The 25,013-nt window shown below is 39.8% G+C and overlaps 1 protein-coding gene across 5 annotated transcripts in view; it reads left to right on the top strand.

Moving 5' to 3' along the window:
• LOC126095349 (transmembrane protein 131) overlaps positions 1-25,013 on the top strand; it is a 345,609-nt gene that overhangs the window by 227,572 nt on the left and 93,024 nt on the right. For all 5 annotated transcript variants that reach the window (XR_007521958.1, XM_049910154.1, XM_049910155.1 and 2 more), the window contains exons 16-17: positions 5,216-5,594; positions 21,673-21,888. Coding sequence is in view for 4 of the 5 variants with exons in the window: in XM_049910154.1 (XP_049766111.1) it covers positions 5,216-5,594; positions 21,673-21,888 (595 nt within the window). In the remaining variant the exon portion in view is untranslated. The remainder of the gene's footprint in view (positions 1-5,215; positions 5,595-21,672; positions 21,889-25,013) is intronic.

Here is a 25,013-nt window from a genome sequence, read left to right as displayed (position 1 = left end):
GCATAGTGAATCCATTATTGTAGCCAAGATAGACATGAAGCCCACACCTACCACAGTAGTACAAGTTTATATGCCAACTAGCTCCACAGATGATGAAGAGATTGAATAAACGTATGACAAGATAAAAGAATTACTCAGATAGTGAAGGAAGACGAAAATTTAATAGTTATAGGAGACTGGAATTTGATAGTAGGAAAAGGAAGAGAAGGAAAAGTAGTAGATGAATGTGGAATGGGGATAAGGAATGAAAGAGGAAGCCGCTTGGTTGAATTTTGCAAAGAGCATAACTTGATCATAGCTAACACTTGGTTTAAGAAACACGAAAGAAGGCTGTGTACATGGAAGAGGCCTGGAGACACTGGAAGGTTTCAGATAGATTATATAATTGTAAGACAGAGATTTAGGAACCAGATTTTAAATTGTAAGACATTTCCAGGGGCAGATGTGGACTCTGACCACAATCTATTGGTTATGCACTCTAGAGTAAAACTGAAGAAATTGCAAAGAGGTGGGAATTTAACAAGATGAGACCTGGATAAACTGAAAGAACCAGTAGGTGTAGAGAGTTTCAGAGAGAGCATTAGGGAACGATTGACAGGAACAGTGGAAAGAAATACGGTAGAAGAAGAATTGGTAGCTTTGAGAGATGAAATAGTGAAGGTAGCAGAGGATCAAATAGGTAGAAAGACGAGAGCTAGTAGAAATCCTTGGGTAATGGAAGAGATATTGAATTTAATTGATGAAAGGAGAAAACATAAAAATGCAGTAAATGAAGCAGGCAAGAAGGAATACAAACGTCACAAAAATGAGATCGACAGGATGTGCAAAATGGCTAAGCAGGGATGGTTAGAGGACAAATGTAAGGATGTAGAAGCATATATCACTAGGGGTAAGATAGATACTGCCTACAGGAAATTTAAAGAGACCTTTGGAGAAAAAGAGAACCACTTGTATGAATATCAAGAGCTCAGATGGAAAACCAGTTCTTAGTAAAGAAGAGAAAGCAGAAAGGTGGAAGGAGTATTTAGTAGGTGTGTACAAGGGTGATGTACTCCTGGGAAATGTTATGGAAATGGAAGAGGATGTAAGTGAAGATGAAATGGGAGATGTGATACTGCGTGAAGAATTTGACAGAGCACTGATGGACCTAAGTTGAAAGAAGGCCCCGGGAGTAGACAATATTCCATTAGAACTACTGATAGCCTTGAGAGAGCCAGCTATGACAAAACTCTACCATCTGATGAGCAAGTTGTATGAGACAGGTGAAATACCCTCAGACTTCAAGAAGAATATAATAATTCCAATCCCAAAGAAAGCAGGTGTTGACAAGAGTGAAAATTACCGAACTATCAGTTTAATAAGTCACGGGTGCAAAATACTTACACGAATTCTTTACAGACGAATGGAAAAACTGGTAGAAGCCAACCTTGGGGAAGATCAGTTTGGATTCCGTAGAAATGTTGGAACACATGAGGCAATACTGACCCTATGACTTACCTTAGAAGATAGGTTAAGGAAAGGCAAACCTACTTTTCTAGCATTTGTAGACTTAGAGAAAGCTTTTGACAATGTTGACTGGAATACTCTCTTTCAAATTCTGAAGGTGTCAGGGGTAAAATACAGGGAGCGAAAGGCTATTTACAGTTTGTACAAGAACCAGAATGCAGTTATAAGAATCGAGGGACGTGAAAGGGAAGCAGTGGTTGGGAAGGGAGTGAGACAGGGCTGTAGCCTATTCCCAATGTTATTCAATATGTATATTAACGAAGCAGTAAAGGAAACAAAAGAAAAATTTGGAGTAGGAATTAAAATCCATGGCGAAGAAATATAAACTTTGAGGTTTGTCAATGACATTGTATGATGATGATGATGATGTTTGGTTTGTGGGGCGCTCAACTGCGTGGTTATCAGCGCCCGTATAATTTCCCAACCTTTGCTCAGTCCAATTTCGCCACTTTCTTGGATGATGATGAAATGATGAGGACAACACAAACACCCAGTCATCTCGAGGCAGGTGAAAATCCCTGACCCCGCCGGGAATCGAACCCAGGACCCCGGGCTCGGGAAGCGAGAACGCTACCGCGAGACCACGAGCGGCGGACATGACATTGTAATTCTGTCAGAGACAGCAAAGAACCTGGAAGAGCAGTTGAACGAAATGGACAGTGCCTTGAAAGGAGGATATAAGATTTACATCAACAAAAGCAAAACGAGGATAATGGAATGTAGTCTAATTAAATCAGGTGATGCTGAGGGAATTAGTTTAGGAAATGACACACTTAAAGTAGTAGATGAGTTCTGCTATTTGGGGAGCAAAGTAACTGATGATTGTCGAAGTAGAGAGGATATAAAATGTTGACTAGCAATGGCAAGAAAAGCGTTTCTGAAGAAGAGAAATTTGTTAACATTGAGTATAGACTTAAGTGTCAAGAAGTCTTTTCTAAAAGTATTTGTATGGAGTGTAGCGATGTTTGGATGTGAAACATGGATGATTAATAGTTTAGACAAGAAGAGAATAGAAGCTTTCAAAATGTGGTGCTGCAGAGGAATGAAGATTAGATGGGTAGATTGTGTGACTAATGAGGAGGTACTGAATAGAACTCATGAGAGGAGGAATTTGTGGCACAACTTGACTAGAAGAAGGGATTGGTTAGTAGGACACATTCTGCGGCATCAAGGGATCACCAATTTAGTGGTGGAGGGTGAAATTCGTAGAGGGAGACCAAGAGATGAATACACTAAACAAATTCAGAAGGATTTAGGTTGCAGTAGTTACTCGGAGATGAAGCAGTTTGCACAGGATAGAGAAGCTTGGAGAGCTGCATCAAACCAGTCTCTGGACTGAAGACCACAACAACAGCAACAACAACAGTTCACTGATGTGTTTGGTGAGTGCATCACTCTTGGCTACAAGATTGTCATAGTCTATGTGTGTTACCATTGTTGTCGATATGCTGCCTCACAGTGTTATCACTGCACTTAATGGGGCTTGTGTCATTACATCCATTACCTTGTCAACTAAGTTGTCCACTGCACCTAGGTAAATCTCAATTTGTGATGCCGTAATCGCCATTACTTGCGGTGGTAGGTAGCTACTCCTAATGCTCGTAGCAAGTTGTCAGGTACGGTGCTGGTGTAGATCTTGCCCCTCAAGTGTCATAGATACTGTGATGGCCTCTGGTCATTGATATCCTTCTGAGTTCAAACTTACCTGATATGTTATTCGTTGAGATGCTAAGACTTTACGAATTAGTTCGATGCTGAGACTTTACGAATTAATTCTATCTCCTGCATATTGATAGTCTAGATGATTCACCAATATTGCATACTTCATGGAATCTGTTGTGATTCCGGCAGAAAGAAAATGGGCCTCCACTTGCACAAATCACAGTACGGGGTTGTGTGACCAGAAGTCCGATAAATGCATGGCAGGTCCGAATACTGATGATACTGTTGTTTCTGATATATCAGATGTGGCAAAATGCTTGGTTAGCCTAGTAGCTTGAGTTCTTCCTGTGCTGTAGGGCATGCTAGATCATGTTGGGGTCACCAATTCATCAGGCTGGCTGCTTTTCACTGTCCAGTCTTTAAATTTATTGTTTCAACCTCTAGCCTGACTGTCATATGAATATAAAGTCTCGAACAAGAAAGGAACATAATTTATTACATTGCACAGAAATGGGAACTCTTTAAGATGTAGCAGCTCATAGAAGTTTTATAACATGTGGAATCTTCCCTGCAATACAAAAGTGAATCTATATTGTATTTAGTCTGTAACCAATTAACTCCCCTGGAATACGTCGCTGAAGGAAAAAAAAAAAAAGAATAAGCACATTACTAAAGAAATAAAATGACGTGTGGTGGCTGGGGAAAAAATGTTTGACAGTTGCGACGTAAATACTCACATGCACAATACTGCAAGCCACTACATTTCACCAGGATATGAGTCACTACATACTGATGTGTGGTTTTCTGTGAATGGATTGTGTCAGTTTCAAAAAGAGACAACATATTCAGTTCTACAAATCTGGAGGTACAACCCAAATGGTAAATGTAACACACACTGAGGAAATAATAATTGTGCAGTTGACAACTGATTATTTCTATTCTTGTAACAAAAACTAGGGCGGAAACTTCTAAATTTTCAGTTGTCCATACTGATTAGATTTTAAACTGGAGAAGACACTCTTTGGAACTGCTGAAATATCTTAGTCCAGTTACATTTGCACTTAGAATCATTGCAAATCTTTGGGAGACACAAACCACTAAGTTGACATATTTTACATATTTTCATTCAAAAATCTCTCATGGAATAATGTCCTGGGATAATTCATCTTTAAGAAAGAAAATATTTGTTGTTCAACAGTATGCTGTAAGGTAAATATGTAGGGCTCACCCCAGTCGTCTTGTAGACAATTGTTCAAGTAGTTAGGTGTTTTGAGTACTGCTTCATGGTTTGTTGGAAATAATCCACCGTGGTTCATAAAGAACAAATAATTACAATACCAGAAGAAAAAATGGTATTCATTGCTCCATTGTCTTTAGCACAAAAAATGATGCACAGTACTGCCATCACTTACCCAGTGATATAAAATGTCTGACAGATAGCAGAGCTGAATTTGAAAAAAAAAAAAAAAAAAAAAAAAAAAAAAAAAAAAAAAAAAAAAAAAAAAAAAAACAGAAAAAGTTTCTACTGGACAACTCCTGCTATTCTGCCAAGATTCTAAATATACTATCTTGTTCATTATTGCACTCTACCTGTTGATATGCTTTTCAATGTTGAACCAAATATTTGGATATTTTTTGCATGTTTGTATGTGCTAAGTTCCACCATTAATACTTACTCCTTTGTTACACGTGCTGAAAAATATGTAGCAAAGATTTAACTAAGTGATACATGACAGACACATCTGTTTTACTATATATTCTATTAATTCATTTCACCATTAAGTAATTAATAATCTGTACAGGTATAATTATTTTCTAAGTTATTACAGTCACAAAACTTGTATGTTACATTGCAAGTTCTGTGCAACAATTTCACCTTGGTGTAAAAACGCTGGTCAGTTTACTCACAACTTACCATTAACCTGTGGCAGAATAATGAATGTTTTGTGTGGTGTGTATTATGAAATCCTTTGATTGGCAAGAATAATTCTTATTAGTTTTTGCCACGTCTTTAAATTGTTTTTGTATTTTTTCTGGTCTTTTACAGAGGGTAAACAGTGGCTGCACTCTCTGACGCTTCCATTTCATTGTCAGGATTCTGACTTATCACAGCTCAATTATAGATATGGTCAGTTCTTGTCTCTAACCAAGGAAACAAACGTGTGGAAGAATCTTACATTTCGATTGGATACAACTGAAGTGCGGGGTCATATTTTCCATGCCTCTGTACATCTAGTGTGGCCCAGAATTGTGTCATCTGCACAGTCTAAAAAATTTAATGTTGAATTTCCTTTAACCCAAGTTGGTGACACTGTGTTCAAGGACTTAACTCTACATAATCCATCTTCTCAGCCAATCCTTGTTCAATTAGCAATGGAGGGGACATATCCTCAAGCAAACCGAATGCTTGATAGTTTGTCACCAAGGTATTTAGCATATTTTTTAAATACTTTTTTATGTACTCGTATATGTTTTTCTAAAGTGCATTATAATTTGTTCTATATTGATAAATATTACTATTAACAATTTCTGCTGCTTATACACTACTAAATTTTGATGTTATGTATCCTTATAGTTATTGATATTTTCTTGATTTTCATAAATTTGTTTTCTGCACTGTTGTGCTGCTGCTATCAGAATATCCAATTATTTTAATATCATTCTACTTTTTGACTGTGGCAGGTAGGTAACCGAAGCTTTTAGCATATTTCTTAAGTTTTCAGAATGGTTAACATTATTAATTTGTTAACACTATCATCTTTAAATTATCCTTTGTGTCTAATCATTCACAATACTCATCCTATGTTAATTGTCAATTAATGGGAGAATCAGTCTATGATATGGCATCAGACTGAAGGTAATTATACAGGGTGTTACAAAACGCTATGGCCAGACTTTCAGGAAACATTCCTCACACACAAAGAAAGAAAATATGTTATGTGGACATGTGTCCGGAAACGCTTACTTTCCATGTTGGAGCTCATTTTATTACTTCTCTTCAAATCACATTAATCATGGAATGGAAACACACAGCAACAGAACATACCAGCGTGACTTCAAACACTTTGTTACAGGAAATGTTCAAAATGTCCTGTTAGCGAGGATACATGCATCCACCTTCCGTCGCATGGAATCCCTGATGCGCTGATGCAGCCCTGGAGAATGGCGTATTGTATCACAGCCGTCCACTATACGAGCACGAAGAGTCTCCACATTTGGTACCGGGGTTACGTAGACAAGAGCTTTCAAATGCCCCCATAAATGAAAGTCAAGAGGGTTGAGGTCAGGAGAGCTTGGAGGCGATGGAATTGGTCCGTTTCTACCAATCCATCGGTCACCGAATCTGTTGTTGAGAAGCGTACGAACACTTCGACTGAAATGTGCTGGAGCTCCATCGTGCATGAACCACATGTTGTGTCGTACTTGTAAAGGCACATGTTCTAGCAGCACAGGTAGAGTATCCCGTATGAAATCATGATAATGTGCTCCATTGAGCGTAGGTGGAAGAACATGGGGCCCCACCAAGACATCACCAACAATGCCTGCCCAAACGTTCACAGAAAATCTGTATTGATGACGTGATTGCACAATTGCGTGCGGATTCTCGTTAGCCCACACTTGTTGATTGTGAAAATTTATAATTTGTTCATGTTGGAATGAAGCCTCATCCATAAAGAGAACATTTGCACTGAAATGAGGATTGACACATTGTTGGATGAACCATTCGCAGAAGTGTACCCGTGGAGGCCAATCAGTTGCTGATAGTGCCTGCACACGCTGTACATGGTACGGAAACAACTGGTTCTCCCATAGCACTCTCCAGACAGTGACGTGGTCAATGTTACCTTGTACAGCAGCAACTTCTGTGACGCTGACTTTAGGGTTATTGTCAACTGCACGAAGAATTGCCTCATCCATTCCAGGTGTCCTCGTTGTTCTAGGTCTTTCCCAGTCACGAGTCATAGGCTGGAATGTTCCGTGCTCCGTGCTTCGAACGTCTTCCTGTCGGGACATCTTCGTTCTGGAAATCTGTCTCGATACAAACGTACCGCGAAACGGCTATTGCCTCGTGCTAATCCATACATCAAATGGGCATCTGCCAACTCTGCATTTGTAAACATTGAACTGACTGCAAAACCACGTTCGTGATGAACACTAACCTGTTGATGCTACGTACTGATGTGCTTGATGCTAGTACTGTAGAACAATGAGTTGCATGTCAGCACAAGCACCGAACTCAACATTACCTTCCTTCAGTTGGGCCAACTGGCGGTGAATCGAGGAAGTACAGTACATACTGACGAAATTAAAATGAGCACTAACATGGAAATTAAGCGTTTCCGGACACATGTCGACATAACATCTTTTCTTTATTTGTGTGTGAGGAATGTTTCCTGAAAGTTTGGCCGTACCTTTTTGTAACACCCTGTAAATAGTTTATTTAATTTTGTCTCTAGTCACAATCACACCCATTAATATTCTAGTATAGACTTTCATTCTCAGGAAGTGACTTTTACATGTTTATTATTTGCTGAATCATGCTCTACATTGTAGTTATGAAACTGCTTATTCCCTAACATAGAGCTGTATGCAAATTCAACACCTCCTACCCCATCATTCCGTAGTCACATAATATTATCCTCGCTGATAACATTTGTTGTTTACACACATGATCTCTTCACTGCAGACCATACCCACAGTTTTGATACAACAAACATTGATGCTGAAAATTTACCTTCGACATTTCAGCAATTTCTTGTACAGCTCCTGAGAAATAGAATGCATGGCTTACAAATTCAAGCAATGCCTTCACATTCAACATTGTGGTCTTGTTAGCTTCCTTTATGTTTACTTACTACTTTTTGGTCAGATCTGTTTTGTCTTCTTGTCTTCTAATTTAGCCAAATTTCCCTTCTTATTTATTCTTCTTCCTTTTCACAATTCTTCATTTACCACGTATATATTTACTTAAATGAATTTTTTCCTGCTAGCTCTCCTTAACTATGTTTGATTGCTTCAGTCTGTATTTTTTTTCTTGTCCCAGACAGCTTACATTTCTATTGTGAGTTTGTGCCTGGCTACCACGGGGACCCTGCCCATGCAGTGCTACTTCCCTTTCATTAATGCAAATCTGTCTTTCTACTAATTTTTTTCTACTTCTCTACTTTTCTATTGGACAGTTTTCTTGGTGCTGATTGTGCTTGGATCTGGTTTGTGTTCTGGACACTCATTTTCTTAACTTCTGGCCTTCTGCAGCGTTTCATTATTAATCATATGGTCCCCTTGTTGGGTTTGACTGGTGACTTCTTTTCCAAATTTTACAGAAGTGTAGATTGTGCAGAGAAGGTCGCCCAGTTTGGCATATATTCTATCTTTGTGCCTTTCTCTCTCTCTCTCTCTCTCTCTCTCTCTCTCTCTCTCTCTCTCTCTGCACCCTTCTTTCATGCAACAGTACTCAGCACCATCCAAGCACAGTAACCATTTGTTGTTGGAAGGGGGTGGGGGGCTTCAAGTACCTTCACGGAGGTAGCCTCCTGGCCACAAGGGGATCGCACTGTTGGTGCACATGCTGGAAACTCCTCACCCAGGCTAAGGATTATGTGCCCATCATGGCTAGGACACAGGACTGCAGGTTATGGTTTACTGGACAGGTAGCCATTGCTGTGCCAGGGTGGTGCCCATGGGAGAGCCCCTGTTTGTAGCGTTGGTACCGTGCTCGACTATTTGCACATGAAGCAAATTAAACTTTGTTCCACTGGTGACCGCATGGCTCCTGTAGTCTCTTCTGCAGCTAAGGCACATTAAAATGTGAGGAGGTATAACCCCAAAATGTTCCTTCACTGGCTATGCCTTGGAGGAACATACTACTGTGAGACAAGATGAGAAAAATTCCCCCAATGCTTTGTTTGATCTAGGATGGACAGAGATTCCTTTTTTACTAGAAAGCCATTGGTCTTCTTTGAACACCTCGAGAACAGGTTTGGGGGAGTGGTAGTATTTTCAAAAATGAAAAGTGGCTCTTTTATGCTTAAAATGGCCTCCTCCACCCAGTCATGGGCTCTGCTCAATGTCTTTCATGTTGCAAAGCCAGCCACATTTGTAGACCTTGTGGCCGTCAGTTGGATATGAACTCACCTTGTGCCCATCCCCACATGTGTGTCAACTGTGGTGAGCACCCTTCCTCTTGATCCCCAGACTGCACCATTTTGAAATGAGAGAAGGAAATCCTGGACCACCTCACGTATCAAGAGGTGAAGGAGAAGCACGAGCACCTACGAATGATGATGATATGTGCTACTGATACGATGGCATCATCCTCTTTAGTGACTATTCCATTGTCCTCCATATCTTTTACCCCTTAGGGACGCTCGACTACACTCAGTCGCCTGGTGAATGGGAGGTTCTCGTCCTACTGCTTCCCCCATATCCCCTTTCGTTAACTGCCTATCTACTGGAGACATCAGTCCCCAAACCCCAGCCAGAAAAACAACGCCCTCAGGATAGTCCCTTCCCAAGTCTCTGCTAACCTGCAGCAGGATGCCAGCTGGTGGCTGAAGGAGCCATGGGAAACTTTATTCATCCGGGAGAAAACCGGGAAAAATCCGGGATTTTTTTACAATTCTGGTAATGTTCCATTAAGTTTCGGGTGTGCAGCCACAAGAAATCTCCTTCTTCTTCTTCTAATATTTCGGCTGTATAATGTTCAGCCATCTTCAGAGTGAGCCGCAAGACTGCCGCTCCAGTGCTTGCTTCGTCCCTTTATACTGTTGTACCGCGCGACTGCGCGTGCGGCCAGAGATGCAAGTGCGCCAGAGACGTTGGTCGGCGGCAGAGATGTGCATAATGCGCGAGTTATATCTATGACCCTGCAGTTGATCTTTGTTGGCATATCGATATATCATTGTGAGCTGCACTGTGACGACGTCTTTGCGAGTTTATTACAGCAAGTGCCGGATTCCAGGATTTATCAAGATTGAAACCACTATCTCTATTAATTAAGTTCGTCGTCAAGCGAATTTCAATTGCCTCCTTTACTATCGAGTCCCAAAAGGATGATGTAGTTGCCAAAATTTCGACGTTGTCATGCAACATACTGTGTCCATTATCAATACAGTGCTCTGCCACTGCCGACTTGTTAGGTTGTAAAAGTCGTGTGTACCTCTGGTGTTCTGTACATATTTCTTGGACAGTACGAGTTGTTTGTCCGATGTAAGAAAGGCCACGTTCACATGGAATTTTGTAAACTCCAGATTTTCGGAGCAGCAAATCATCTTTGACGGAGCCCACGAGTGCAGCTGTCTTAGGTGGAGGATGAAAATCACTTTGACTTTGTGTCTGCCGAGAATGCGTCCTATTTTTGATGAGAGGCTACCCACATATGGCAGGAAGGCCATCGATTTAAAGGTTTCTTCATCTTCTTCTGCTTTCTTTGTGACCTCTTTCGGTTTCATTTTCAGTGCCCTCTGTATTTGTTGTGGAGAGTACCCATTGTCTTCAAACACTCTTTGTAAGTGGGAAAGTTCATCTTGCAGACTGCTTTCGTCAGAAATAATATGCGCTCTGTGAGTCAAAGTTCGGAGAACACTCGTTGTCTGGGCAGGATGGTGGCAGCTATTTGCAAGTAAATACAGATCGGTGTGCGTCGGCTTCCTATACACTTCATGTCCCAATGTGCCATCCTCTCTGTGCCGAACCAAAACATTCAAGAATGGAAGGCATCCCTCCTTTTCCATTGCTAGCAAGCAGATACCCAGATCATGCAATATTAGTTAGAGGCAACTTAAACCTTACCGAGTATAGACTGGGACAACTATGGATTCATTGCAGGGGATGCAGACACATTTTCCAAAAACTGCCATGAGATGGATTTCATCTCGAATCATACAGGTCAAGAGTGAATGTGTCACATCACTATTTCAATGTTCGCTGAAAAAATATATCGTGAAAGCCCGCATCTCGTGGTCGTGCGGTAGCGTTCTCGCTTCCCACGCCCAGGTTCCCGGGTTCGATTCCCGGTGGGGTCATGGATTTTCTCTGCCTCGTGATGGCTGGGTGTTGTGTGATGTCCTTAGGTTAGTTAGGTTTAAGTAGTTCTAAGTTCTAGGGGACTGATGACCTACGATGTTAAGTCCCATAGTGCTCAGAGCCATTTGAACCATTATATCTTGAAGTTCCATGTGATGTCTCTCCAGAATTGCAATATTTTTGTTTCCTGATGATTTGTTAAAAAGCTACAGACCTATCTATGAATGAGAGTATTTGTGAAAATGTTGTAACAAAAGGGAAAATTGAAAAATTGTAAAAAAGAAACCAGCATTAATAGATATCTGAATTTATTTTCAATAAATACTTTGTTCCCAATACTATGAGATATGATTAATACATACACACTTTTGAGTGTGGTTTTTTAAAAATAAACTATGAAAATTTGCAACCTTTTGTGAATTTCAAAATTGTGTTTTGAGGATATGAATTGTCACAAGATGTTAACTGTATTGAGAAATGAAGAAGTGGAAGGACTGATAACTGTCAGCGATGACATTAATACATGAAATTTTTAAACTGTCAAAATATATGTACATACAGATGAAAGAATCTGAATTTTTTTGGTTATTTAGAAATCATTTTCTCCAAAACCTCATCCTAAATGTTCTAAACATTTCGTGGTGTGTTAGTTGGTCGTTTTATTTAGGTAATGTACAGTCAGAGTGTACAATACTCTTCTGTACAAAATGTGAGAAATTTATTAGGGAGACCTAGCTCTACTCTCAAGGTCAGCAAATCATGGACACTTAAATATTTAAATTGATCACTGATTTTGACTAAATGTCATGCAAAAATAATATTTCTGAATCAAAATAATTACTTTACAGCATTATAAGTGAGTGTGAAAACAATTCATAATTTTGCTCAAAAGCATTTTACAACAAAAATGAGATATAGAATATTTATACCTGTTTTTCTTTTTATGATATTATCCACAAATTATTATTGTCTTCTGTCATAATTTTACTGCTTCATAACTTTCTATGAATTAAAACTGCTTACGATGTAACAGTCAACATTGCACTGCTGAAAAGAGTTCTTTTTTTTTTTTCTTCATCTGCTTCTCATTGAACTTGTACAGCCAAGCTGAATTTGCACATGGTCAAGGATAACCCAACAATAGCAGCACCTGGGAAATGGGAACTGCACACTGATCTTTTGATGATGGTGGTATGAAAGCATTAGCAGGACCATGAGGTGTCATAAAGGAAATGATTATATCTTGGAGGTCATGAGAGAGACTTATTATCTGTCTCATGCACCACTTTTTGTCGTACACACAAGAAATGAAGTAGCTCTCGACAAAGTGTTCCAATGTTTACTGTAGTCTCTGCATTTCACACACAGCAACAGGCTGAATTTCATGGAAAACCGTTCTTGCAATGTATGTGCCACTCCAGGATGCAACACAGTAGTGACTTGATTGAATACTTACCACAGGCTTCATAGCCGACCACTCTTCTCTCGTTTAAAAACGAAATTCCCATGATGCATTTTCATTTAGAATTAAGGGTTTCATGATTGTTACTAATATTGATATGGTGTGTACAAATCCAGTTCCATCTCTTGTAGTATCAACAGCTTCATACTGGAGATTAAATATTGTTGCAAGATGTTTACAGAGACCTCCTACCCCATAACATGCACTTTTCCATGGCCTGTTGCTGAAAATATCCATTTTTTGTCTTAATTCCTGTACTAGTGTTGACCAAGCTCATAAAACTGAAAGTGGTTTTTAAAATGAGATGCTGCACCATCAGTCACATACACATGTTTAGGAAATGCATGGCCTCTAGATGTTATGTCATCCATTATCATGCTGACAGCATAGTATGCATGTGCACTCTCATGAATGAGATCATCACTGACAATAGGAAAACAGTGTGATGTGATGTTCCAAGGAAGTGAGCAACACATGTGAATATTGATACCTGTGATTTGTGCCAGTGGTAACTTTGAATTTCATTCTGCAAAGCACAGACCAGTTCTCAGCAGAGTCGAAATGAAGAACTAATGTGTCAGTATTCTGGGATATGACTGATTTTACTTCTGCTATGGCCTTTCTCTGATTCCTCCGGATATGATGGAGAGCTATTCCTTTCATGAGCCAATGCCTAGCCTCTGTAACAAACTTCTCTTGCTCTAATGTCTTCTTCACTGACATTCCTCCCTCCCACAATGCATAGGTTACATCATTGTTAGTATCCTAAAGGTGTAATGCTTCAACAGCATCACTTCAGCAGCAGGACACATTGCGCACTCCTGCAACCCACATTTATCTTGCGATTCTTGACATATACACAGAAGCATCTGGTCCATCTCTGTGTACTTCTTTCCCGAGACATTGCTTATGGTGAAACAAACAAGTTTCAAATTAGTGCAGAAAATACATGTGCATATTTCCTTCACTGGCTGATATTGAACCCATTTTGATTGTAAGGAGCAGAATTTTGTGAGACCAGTTGTTAAATTCAGATTCTTTTTTTTCATTAGGGGATATGCTTCTCTTATTGTTGTTGTCATACATCTTTTTACCTTTTCAACTTTATCATGATTTTCAGTAACAGAGATAACATCAACTTGGTTAGGACTTTGCCTGCTGCAATCTTTGTCATCACTTAAGTAATATTCCAGACCAACAGTAAGTCTATCATCTTGCAACGGATGCCAACAGTAAGATTCTGGGCATGTCCAAATATGTTTCTCATTCTTTATTTTATGAGCTTTTGAAATTGAATAAGGTGAGGAAGTGGGTATGTATTTCTGTATCTGCTGCTTAGAGTGGCTACCTGGTATCAGTGTGAGTAACTGTACATTCTCAGTGTAGATGGCTGCTGACAGCAGTATTTAGGTTTTGCAACCACACATCACATTTCATGCACATATCTTCAGGTTCTGCACATTATACACTTAACAATGTTTTGAACATATTGCTCATGTAAAACTTGTTTCAATTTATTCCACTTTTCTATTTACATACTGTTTTCTTCTTGTGCATCTTACCTTTCCTGGACATTTAAGGGGGAAGATAGTAGGGGCTACAGCAGAAATGCTAACATTCAATGCACCAACTACTTCACACCCAATATAAGCATCTGCACAGTCTTCTTCAGTTTCACATTTGGGTGATGATGATGATTCAGGTGGGTTGTCATTAAATTCCTTCCTGTATAGTACCGTTACTTGAAGACCAAGCTATTTCTGGAATTCGTCTGACAGATTTCAAAAAACTGAGGAGTGTTTTTCACTTTTCTTAAACACCACTTTCTTGTGTCTTTTTTCATAGTCCATACATCTCACTCTTTCACTACTGTACAGGGTTATTACAAATGATTGAAGCGATTTCACAGCTCTACAATAACTTTATTATTTGAGATATTTTCACAATGCTTTGCACACACATACAAAAACTCTTTTTTTAGGCATTCACAAATGTTCGATATGTGCCCCTTTAGTGATTCGGCAGACATCAAGCCGATAATCAAGTTCCTCCCACACTCGGCGCAGCATGTCCCCATCAATGAGTTCGAAAGCATCGTTGATGCGAGCTCGCAGTTCTGGCACGTTTCTTGGTAGAGGAGGTTTAAACACTGAATCTTTCACATAACCCCACAGAACGAAATCGCATGGGGTTAAGTCGGGAGAGCGTGGAGGCCATGACTTGAATTGCTGGTCATGATCTCCACCACGACCGATCGATCGGTTTTCCAATCTCCTGTTTAAGAAATGCCGAACATCATGATGGAAGTGTGGTGGAGCACCATCCTGTTGAAAGATGAAGTCGGCGCTGTCGGTCTCCAGTTGTGGCATGAGCCAATTTTCCAGAATTTCCAGATACACGTGTCCTGTAACGTTTTTTTTTTCACAGAAGAAAAAGGGGCCGTAAACTTTAAATCGAGAGATTGCACAAAACACGTTAACTTTTGGTGAATTGCGAATTTGCTGCACGAATGCGTGAGGATTCTCTACCGCCCAGATTCGCGCATTGTGTCTGTTCACTTCACCATTAAGAAAAAATGTTGCTTCATCACTGAAAACAAGTTTTGCACTGAACGCATCCTCTTCCATGAGCTGTTGCAACCGCGCCGAAAATTCAAAGCGTTTGACTTTGTCATCGGGTGGCAGGGCTTGTAGCAATTGTAAATGGTAAGGCTTCTGCTTTAGCCTTTCCCTTAAGATTTTCCAAACTGTCGGCTGTGGTACGTTTAGCTCCCTGCTTGCTTTATTCGTCGACTTCCGCGGGCTACGCGTGAAACTTGCCTGCACGCGTTCAACCGTTTCTTCGCTCACTGCAGGCCGACCCGTTGATTTCCCCTTACAGAGGCATCCAGAAGCTTTAAACTGCGCATCCCATCACCGAATGGAGTTAGTAGTTGGTGGATCTTTGTTGAACTTCGTCCTGAAGTGTCGTTGCACTGTTATGACTGACTGATGTGAGTGCATTTCAAGCACGACATATGCTTTCTCGGCTCCTGTCGCCATTTTGTCTCACTGCGCTCTCGAGCGCTCTGGCGGCAGAAACTTGAAGTGCGGCTTCAGCCGAACAAAACTTTATGAGTTTTTCTACGTATCTGTAGTGTGTTGTGACCATATGTCAATGAATGGAGCTACAGTGAATTTATGAAATCGCTTCAATCATTTGTAATAGCCCTGTATTTTCTCACTGACATTGAACCTAACAAAAAGTTCAAACCAAACACAAAATTCGATGCAGAATGGTTTATGTGCATGTTCTCACGCATTTGTTATAAACAGAAGAGCAGTGGAAACAGTGTTGCCTACATGCATATTTTACACAAGAAATTCAGTGATGCGAAATATGCAGAATGTTGAAAAAATTTTGACACTTTATACAGAGAAATATAGCCCACTGTGTTTGCGCTGACTACTAATTTATTAACCAAACAATAATTTGTGTAATTCTCAAAAGGTTTCAGATGGTAATTTTCAAGTAAATAATTCGTAAAAACTCAGAAAAATGCAGTTTTTTACATTTTTAGTAATAAATATTTACATAATACAAATGGCTGGGGCAGAGACAATGCTTTTTATAATTACATCAGTAGTACCTGGTAACATGACAGAAAAGGTGGCATACTGTGACTTTCCAAATAAGAAAAAAAAATTGTTAAGTGGAAAAAATACATTAAATTTTTTATTTTCATCTTAAATTTGTAAGTTAAAGGAATCCCATAAATATATACATTTTTCAAAGTATGTTACCATTTACAAAAATTAGCGAATGTACGAGCGTACAGAATATGTTCCCAGATTTGTGAGTAGCTCGAGGACTTCTTAAGTAGCAGAACCCAGTATGTGTCCTCAATGGCGAGTGTTCATCAGAGACAAGGGTATAATCAGCAGTGCCCCAGAGAAGTGTGATAGGACCACTGTTGTTCTCTATACACACAAATGATTTGGCAGACAGGGCGGGCAGCAGTCTTCGATTGTTTGCTGATGATGCTGTTGTGTATGGTCAAGTGTTGAAGTTGATGGACTGTAGGAAGATACAAGGTAACTTGGACAAACTTTCTAAATGGTGTGATGAGTGGCAGCTAGCTCTAAATGTGGGAAAATGTAAGTTAATGTGGATGAGTCGGAAAAACAAACCTGTAATGTTTGGCTCCAGCATTAGTAGTGTATTGCTTGACACAGTGACGTTGTTTAAATATCTGGGTGTAACATTGCCAAGCATATGAAATGGAATGAGCATGTGAGGATTGTGGTAGAGAGGGAATGGTTGACATTGGTTTATTGGGAGAATTTTAGAAAAGTGTGGTTTATCTGTAAAGGAGACCTTACATAGGACACGAGTGTGAACTATTCTTGGTTACTGCTTGAGTATTTAGAATCTGCACCATGTCAGATTAAAGGAAGACAATGAAGCAATTGAGAGGTGGGCTTTTAGATTTGTCACTGGTAGGTTCAAATAACATGCAAGAAGCTTCAGAAACTCAAATGGGAATCCCTGGAGGGAAGACAATGTTCTTTTTGAAGAACAATGTTGAGAAAGTTTATAGAAGTGGCATTTGAACCATATGATCCTGCTGCCACCGATGTACTTTTCGCTTAATGACCGCAAAGATAAGATACAAGAAATTAAGGCTCATTTTTTTTCTTGCTCTATCTGCAAGTAGAACAGGAAAGGAAAATGGCTAGTAATGGAATTGGGTACCCGTCACCACACTCCGTATGACGACTTGCAGAAAATGCACATAGATGTAGATGTAGATGTAGACCAGTGATCTCCTCTTCCTTGGTGTCCCCCTGTCGGAAGACATTTCCTTGGTGGACCCCCCGAAATTGCTGCAGGTATTAGAGATTGCGGCGGGCTTTCCAACACCATAAGTGACATCTGTCAATGGACAACTTCAATGCATTTAAATGGCTCCATGCCCAAATCTACCACCTCATAAAATGACAGAAACAAGAACGTTGACAGTGGTATTTTACTACATTTGGAATACACACCCCTCCTCCTCAGGTTTTGGTGAAGATTTGACATCTCTGTGGTCCCCAGTACTCCTCAGGTGTACCTGGTATCTCTGTGGATGGTGATGTATACACTGATTCAGATGCTGTTGCCAGAAATTTTGCTTTTCATTATGCTTGAGCCTCTGTGTCTGAGAATTATGAGGCAGCATTTTGTAGCCTCAGACAGCTGGTAGAGTAATTTCCTTTACTGTTTATTCTACATCACCTGGAACCTTATAATGCTCTGTTCAGTGTATGGAAATTCCTCAGTGCCCTAGCCTTTTTTCCTGACATGGCTCAAAGGACACACCCTATCCACAGCCAAATGCTCAAACATGTATCAATGGATTGCCACAGTAATGTTCTTGTCATTTTCAGTCATATCTGGAGCAAGGATGTGTTCCCTTTTCAATTTTGAGAAAGTGTGTTTGTCCCAGTACTGAAACCAGGTAATCCCAGCCTTGAGGTGGACAGCTGTCGCTCTTAAACTTCACTAATGGTGCTGGAACATATGGTGAGCTGATGGCTGTGTCAGTACTTTGAGTCTCAGGGTCTTTTGGCTCTGTCATATGGTGGTTTTAAGTGAAGCTGTTCTACTGTTGACAGTTTGGTCTGCCTGGAGTCTGCTATTTGGTCAGCTTTTGCCTGACGTCAACATCTTATCTCTGTCTTATTCGACTTGCATAGGTCTTATGACACCATATTGCTTCACTACATCCTCTTTACCCTCCATAAGTGGGGTCTCTGGGGCCAACTCCCTATTTTTGTTCAGAACTACTTATCTTGCTGTACTTTCCACCTTGAGGTTGGTGCTTTCAATAATATTCCCATATAAATGAAAATGGTATCCCACAGGGATATATATTGAATGTGCCCCTTTTTGTAGTGGCTATCAATGTCAGCTGTGGGTCTACAGTGCCCCTCTCCCTTTATGCTAACAACTTTTGCATCTACTGTTGCTCCTCCACTGTGGGTGCTACTGAACACCGACTGCAGGATTCTATATCAAAGGCCCAATCTGGGTTCTCACCCATGGCGTCCAGTTTTCCGCCACTAAGATGTGTCCATGTACTTCTGTCGCCATAATACAGTGCATCCCAAACCAGAACTCTTACCTCGATGACCAAATGCTCAATGAGGTGTAGTATTATCGTTTTTTGGTATTGGTCTTTGATATCTGGGTGATATGGCTTCCCCATCTTTGCCAACTAAAGCGAACATGCTGGTTACATCTTAATATTATTTGCTGTCTCGGTAACACCAGCAAGGTGCAGACTACTGTACACTAATCCTGTCATGTCTTGATTATGAGAGCCTGGCATATGGCTCAGCAATGCTTTCAGCATTGTAGATGCTGGATCTGATACAGCATTGTGGGATCCAATTATCTAATTGCCTTTTGGATCAGTCCTTTGAACAGTCTACTCGCGGACACTGGTGTCTCTCCCCTGCAGATCAGGCATCGAAACTGCTCTTCAGTTATGCAATACACATTCACTGCTCCCCTGAGTGTCCAAACTAGCATGACATTTTTCCTGGTAGGGCGATCCAGAGGAGGGAAGTCTAGAGTCACAACTGCAGTTCGCATACAGTCTCTGTACTCTGAACTCTCCATCTTTCCCCACTGTCAACTCTTGTCAGGGAGAAATTGCATGCACTGCCAGTGTGTTTACCCCATCCTCGGATCTGCTTTGACTACTTCTTTAGGCCGAAAGACTAAGTAGACGTATGATTTTTCGGTGCCTGTTTCTCAATGTCCTTTACGTATTTCTGGACACCAATGTGGTATACACAGATGGCTCTCTGATCAATGAATGAACCAGTTTTGCCTACACACCTGCAAGATGCAGGGAGCTATGCTCCTTGCCAGATGGATGCAGTGTATTCACTGCAGAATTGGTGGCCACTGCTCGAGCCCTCCACTACGTACATTCTTGCACTAGCAAGTCGTTCTTAATAAGCGGTGATTCCTTGAGTAATCTTCAAGTAGTCTTCAAACTGTCAACTAGTGCTACCCTTGACACCTATTGGTTGTGACTATCAACGGTCTCCTGTATGACCTCCATCACACTGGAAGGTTAGTTGTCTTTGTATGGACCCCTGGGAATGAACTTACTGGTCTTTGTATGGACCCCTGGGAATGAACATGCTGACCGACTGGCCAAGTTGGCTACCAGGGTACCGACTTTGGAGATGGGAATATTGGAACCAGACCTTTCATTGACTCTAAGCTGACAATTGTTGCATGCTTGGAATGCGGATTGGTGTGCCCTGGTTTCTCCAAATAAACTACGAACCATGAAGGACTCCACACCATATAACAGTCTTCCCTTCGTGCTTCTTGTAGAGAATCTACACCCCCCCCCCCCCCCCCCCCCCCACACCCATGTCTGTGTGGTTCCTATCTCATTGGACTGCCTGGGACTATTCCCAGCTTGACAGGCAAAGGATTAAGGGACCGATGACCTTGTAGTTTGATCTCTTTAACACCATCAATCCATCCATCCATTTCTTTTCATATATCACTTACAGCATCACATCTTCCAAGAGCAAGAGCCTATAAGCTAGTGTGAATTTTATTTTCTGTTACAAAATGTGTTTCTGTGCTCCACAGAGGTCAGTCTACTGTAGGTGAATGATTGCCTTTCCCTTATTTTACGTATTGTTCCTTTCAGGAATTGCCATTGTTGTTATAAAATCACATTTTTATTTATCTACACACACGTGTGTGTGTGAATTGCGTTTGTGTGAATGTATATATGTATGTTTTCTAATACAGAAGAAGATCTATAGTGCATCTGCACTAAAGAGATCATTGGCCTTCGTTTTTGATCCAGCAGCCATTGTGAATTGAGACACAAAGAAATTACAGACCCTGGCTGAGTGGGTGTGATTGAAATCAGTGGGGATAGTTGAAAATTTGTGCTGGTCCAAAAATGCCCACACACAGCCATGATCTGTAATTTCTTTTGTGTATTAGTAAACTGCCATAATCAGATTTATAACATTTCTAAAGGGAAAAATTACAAATTTCCTGATATCTTGTAAAAATCACCTTTGTGTTATTGTTTTTACAGACTTTTCCTGTCCTTACTGATAACTGTTACAACCTTTCAAGTGACCTTTGTATCTGTATTTTAATTAAACTGAGCACAACTTTTAGAACAAAGTCCACACATGTGATGCGAATGTGAATAGCCTATATGACTAAGTGGACCCAGTTAAAGTTTATTGCTCATTGTATCTAGGGGTGCTTCATGTCTCCACACTGTGTTGCAAAGTTGGATATGTCTATTATGAAGAACATGGAAAGGATAGATTGCTGCTAACAACATAGAGGAGGCATTGAGTCGCAGATAGGCACAGTGAAAAATTAGTTGGAAATATTTCAGCTTTTGGACAAAATCATTTTTCAGAAGTAGAAAACGCACACACATTGATACAAGAAAAAGTCACATACACACTATCACCGTCTCCGGGACACAAAGGCCCGACATTTGGAGAACAATTTTTTTCAGGCAACACATCACCTGAACACTTCATTGGTTCTTGTTTTTGTCACAAAACCTTTTTATCTGTTTTAAACCACACAAACAGAAGTATTATTCATCAACTAATAACAGTTATAAGAAAATACAGAGGCCTGAACTTAAATTTTAAAAGAAAGGAGGAAAAAAAGAGTAGAATACCTGTTTCATTTCAGAAGACTGACAATAAGCTTTTCATTTATGCAGGTTTATGTTGTCTATAAATGGAATTTGATTTCTTAAAGCTTGTTTATTTATGTGAAGACATTCGGCTATACTGTATTATCATTTCAGATGTTGAAAATGCATTGCTTACCTGAACTAATGTGTTGTAGGGCACTATGGAATAAATCAAAAGAACAAGGAAATAAAGAATTTGCAACCAATCTTTATCATGTAAACGTTTTACACACAGTTATTTGTGATGCGATATTTTCTTTGTCGATCTTTGTTTCAGGTTTTATCCTCGCACTGCAGAGAGTGGAGAGAGAACTTTGAAGCAATTTGTTTTAGAAAATAATGCTGAGAACATAGCACATATAGAAAAATTGTTTGGTATTAACGTGCATCCAGATAGTCTTCCATTTTTATTACAGCCGGGAGAAAGAATTAGTACAAAAATTGGATTTGCTCCTACAAAAAGTGCCATAAATTCTGCTGTTCTGTTTGTAAGGTATGTGTAATATATGATAGTCCACATTAATGTACTCATTGTAAAACCTAATGCTAACGTGCTTGCATCGCTTAACATATACCATGCTAGCAACAACACAGGGAGGTGATCTAAACCTGGGTAAAGGCCATATCCAGATGGTGTGTTTAAAGAGTTTGAAGACCTGCTTGTTTGCCATCAGCTATACAAATGTATTATTCATTTTCTACTGGTTTTGGTCACAGCAACTGTCTTCATGCGAAGAAAACAAGCTTTACGTTAGATGGTCACTGTGACTGAAACTGGTAGAAAATAAATAACAAGTTTGTACAGCTGATGGTAAACATATAATCTTCAAATTCCTGACAGCAGTATCGAGTCAACTCATTAAACTGTGAAGTAATGAGTGTTGGTTTGGTGCACCAGTCAGCCTGAGTGTTATTGTTTTTAGTCAATTTTACACACTTGTTTAGGCAAATGCAGGGCTGGTCTTCAATCTCTACAACAGAAAACATGAAACACATACACTTAAAATATTATAACACACAGGATAAAGTTTACAGTATTCACAGACAGATGCCACACACTACTTTGGTTCCTTAGTTTAATTAATGACTGTGACGACAGGGACGACATCTGGCCGCAAAGTTAAATGAGATAAATTTGCGAAAAGAATGGACCATTTATGACAGGATGAACATTAGATCATCAAGATTACAAAGCTTAATGGTGGTTTCTAAGGGAGATGTGATTTTTTTTACTGGATTATGTCCAATTTTCAAATTGTTTGGTTTGTTATAAATCAGACACATCAGCATTTACAATGAAACATTTTTATAAGAGTATTTTATATACATTACCCTGTGATACATCTATAAACACTCACTACAGTTTTCAGTCTCAAAAATTCCCCTTTTCAAAGAGTGAAATTGGTATCTATGAATTATTCAACTGGATAATAAAATGTTTCTGCCAGAAAAGAAAAAAAGTAAACTATTCAGTGAGCCATGCTTCATGTTGAATTTATTCATCTGTTTAAGTTTCTTGTAAACTTTTAACCCCATAGTGTCTGTTGTTTGGGCAAAGAGGAGTACATGGTGTGTAGGAAGTTAAACAGTCTCTCCATGATGGGTACTATAATTTTATTGGAAACAGAACATTTCAAGTGTATGTTGTTTCTTGTATAAGAAAATCAAGACATCATGAGTGCAATAATGAAATAGATATTATTTTTAAATTTTTTAACAGCTGACAAGGAGATACCCTTTGTTTGCCAGTGCACATGTTGCACTCAAATGCAATCATTAGAGACAGAGAGAGGAAGGTAGATAGATAGATAGACAGATAGATAGAGAGAGAGAGAGAGAGAGAGAGAGAGAGAGAGAGAGAGAATTTATTTACTTTCAAATTAGATAGAATGGTCATCAATCAGAAATTTTGTACGTCTATTATTATTTTGTGAAGAGAGCACATTGTCATTGTATACATGGTTATGATCATCATCATCATTGTCGTCATCATATATAGCAGCAGCCATTTTACATACGGTGCTATGTAAAGGTTTTGTCCAAATTCTCCACACATTAAAGCCTTTCAGTTATTTATTTGCATGCTCCATAGATCATCATTGTGGCCTCTCACTTATTTGCATAATCAGGCTCTGCATTTTATCTGATGATGTATACTATCTTCCATTAGGTGTCATTTTGGAATTTTCTAATTTTGTAGAATCTTCCATGTCACTAGTAAAATATAGATGGTTTAGATATTTTTTATTAATAAAGAATTCTTTGTTTTTGCAGTTTAAGAGCATGAAAAATTCATTTATATCTGCCAAGGATAGTTTTGGCGAAATGGAATCTCCTTGTCTGACTCCCCTTTTAGTTTCTGCTATTCTTATGAAGCCTAATGGAAACCGAAGGAGAAGAAAATAACTTTTGCATGATCTGTCACTGTGAAGTGCCATAGTTCCAATGAAACTTGGACCATACATACAAAGAACTGCTACACCACAGTACATAATGTAACTGAAAGGTATACCAATGAGATGAACAGATATGACACTTTTATTCAGAGACTATAATTACATTGAAGTCACCATGATTTGTGATGGTCCTCTGGACATTTCAAAAGGCAGGACATGGTTCTTAATAGAGAATATGATTGTCGTAGACAGCACTGCATGGTCTGTGATGTATTCTCGTGCTGGCCGTAATGTTGATAAGGAGTTATTGCGACAAGGCATTCCACTCATCCACCAGCGTGATTGACAACTGCTAGATGGTCGTTGGTGCATTTGAATGTCTCTCCAATACAGCCCACACGTGCTCAATGGGATTTATGTCTGGGAGGGGACAGGCAGGCCAGTCTGTTCGCTGAATAGCCTTGTGTTCCAAGAGCTCCTACACACACTGTTCAGTGCAATCGCCCACTGTCGTACGAAAACATGGAATGAGGGCTGAATGCCCCCATGGGAAGATGCACATTGTTAAGGAGTACAGTGTCACAATAACATTGACAGGTGAGTGTAATGCATTCAAAGATTTGAAGGTCAATATGTCCATGCAACATTATGCCTCCTCACACCATAACACTTGGCCCACCAAACCGCTCATGTTTGACAGTGTTCCTTTGTACATTGTGTGTTCCTATCTCTCGCCATATAAGGATACATGCAAAGTCACTACTCAAACTGAATCTCCTCTCATCTGGGTCCATTCTCTATGCTTTTGCCACTATCACGAGCAGTGCCGCTGACGTACCAATGTAAACGGAACACAATGTACAGGTCATCAGGCAAAGAGACCATTCCCAAGTAGTCACCGTGCCACTGTGGAGTGTGTGTGTGTGTGTCTTGCAGTCCTGTTAAATGTTGCTTCAATTATTCCTGCTGTTTAACATAGGTCCTTTCTTGCCTATTGCACAATGTAATGGTCATCTACTGCTGTAGTTGATCATCTTCAACCACCTCCTCTCCTCTGGGTAGCAGTGCCTGTGGTTTGTAATGCTCCTCATGCACATGGAACAGTGTTTTGAGCAACACCAAACTCTTGGGTTCGTGGGCTACACTCATTGCAGCTCATCCTTTTTCCAGTTTACCAATAATTTGCACCGTGTGAAGTCATCTATGTTGTCTCTGAGCCATT

This window comes from Schistocerca cancellata, chromosome 8 (assembly GCF_023864275.1).
Source record: "Schistocerca cancellata isolate TAMUIC-IGC-003103 chromosome 8, iqSchCanc2.1, whole genome shotgun sequence".
Taxonomy (NCBI): Eukaryota; Metazoa; Arthropoda; class Insecta; order Orthoptera; family Acrididae; genus Schistocerca; species Schistocerca cancellata.
This window is presented reverse-complemented; position numbering and strand designations above follow the sequence as displayed.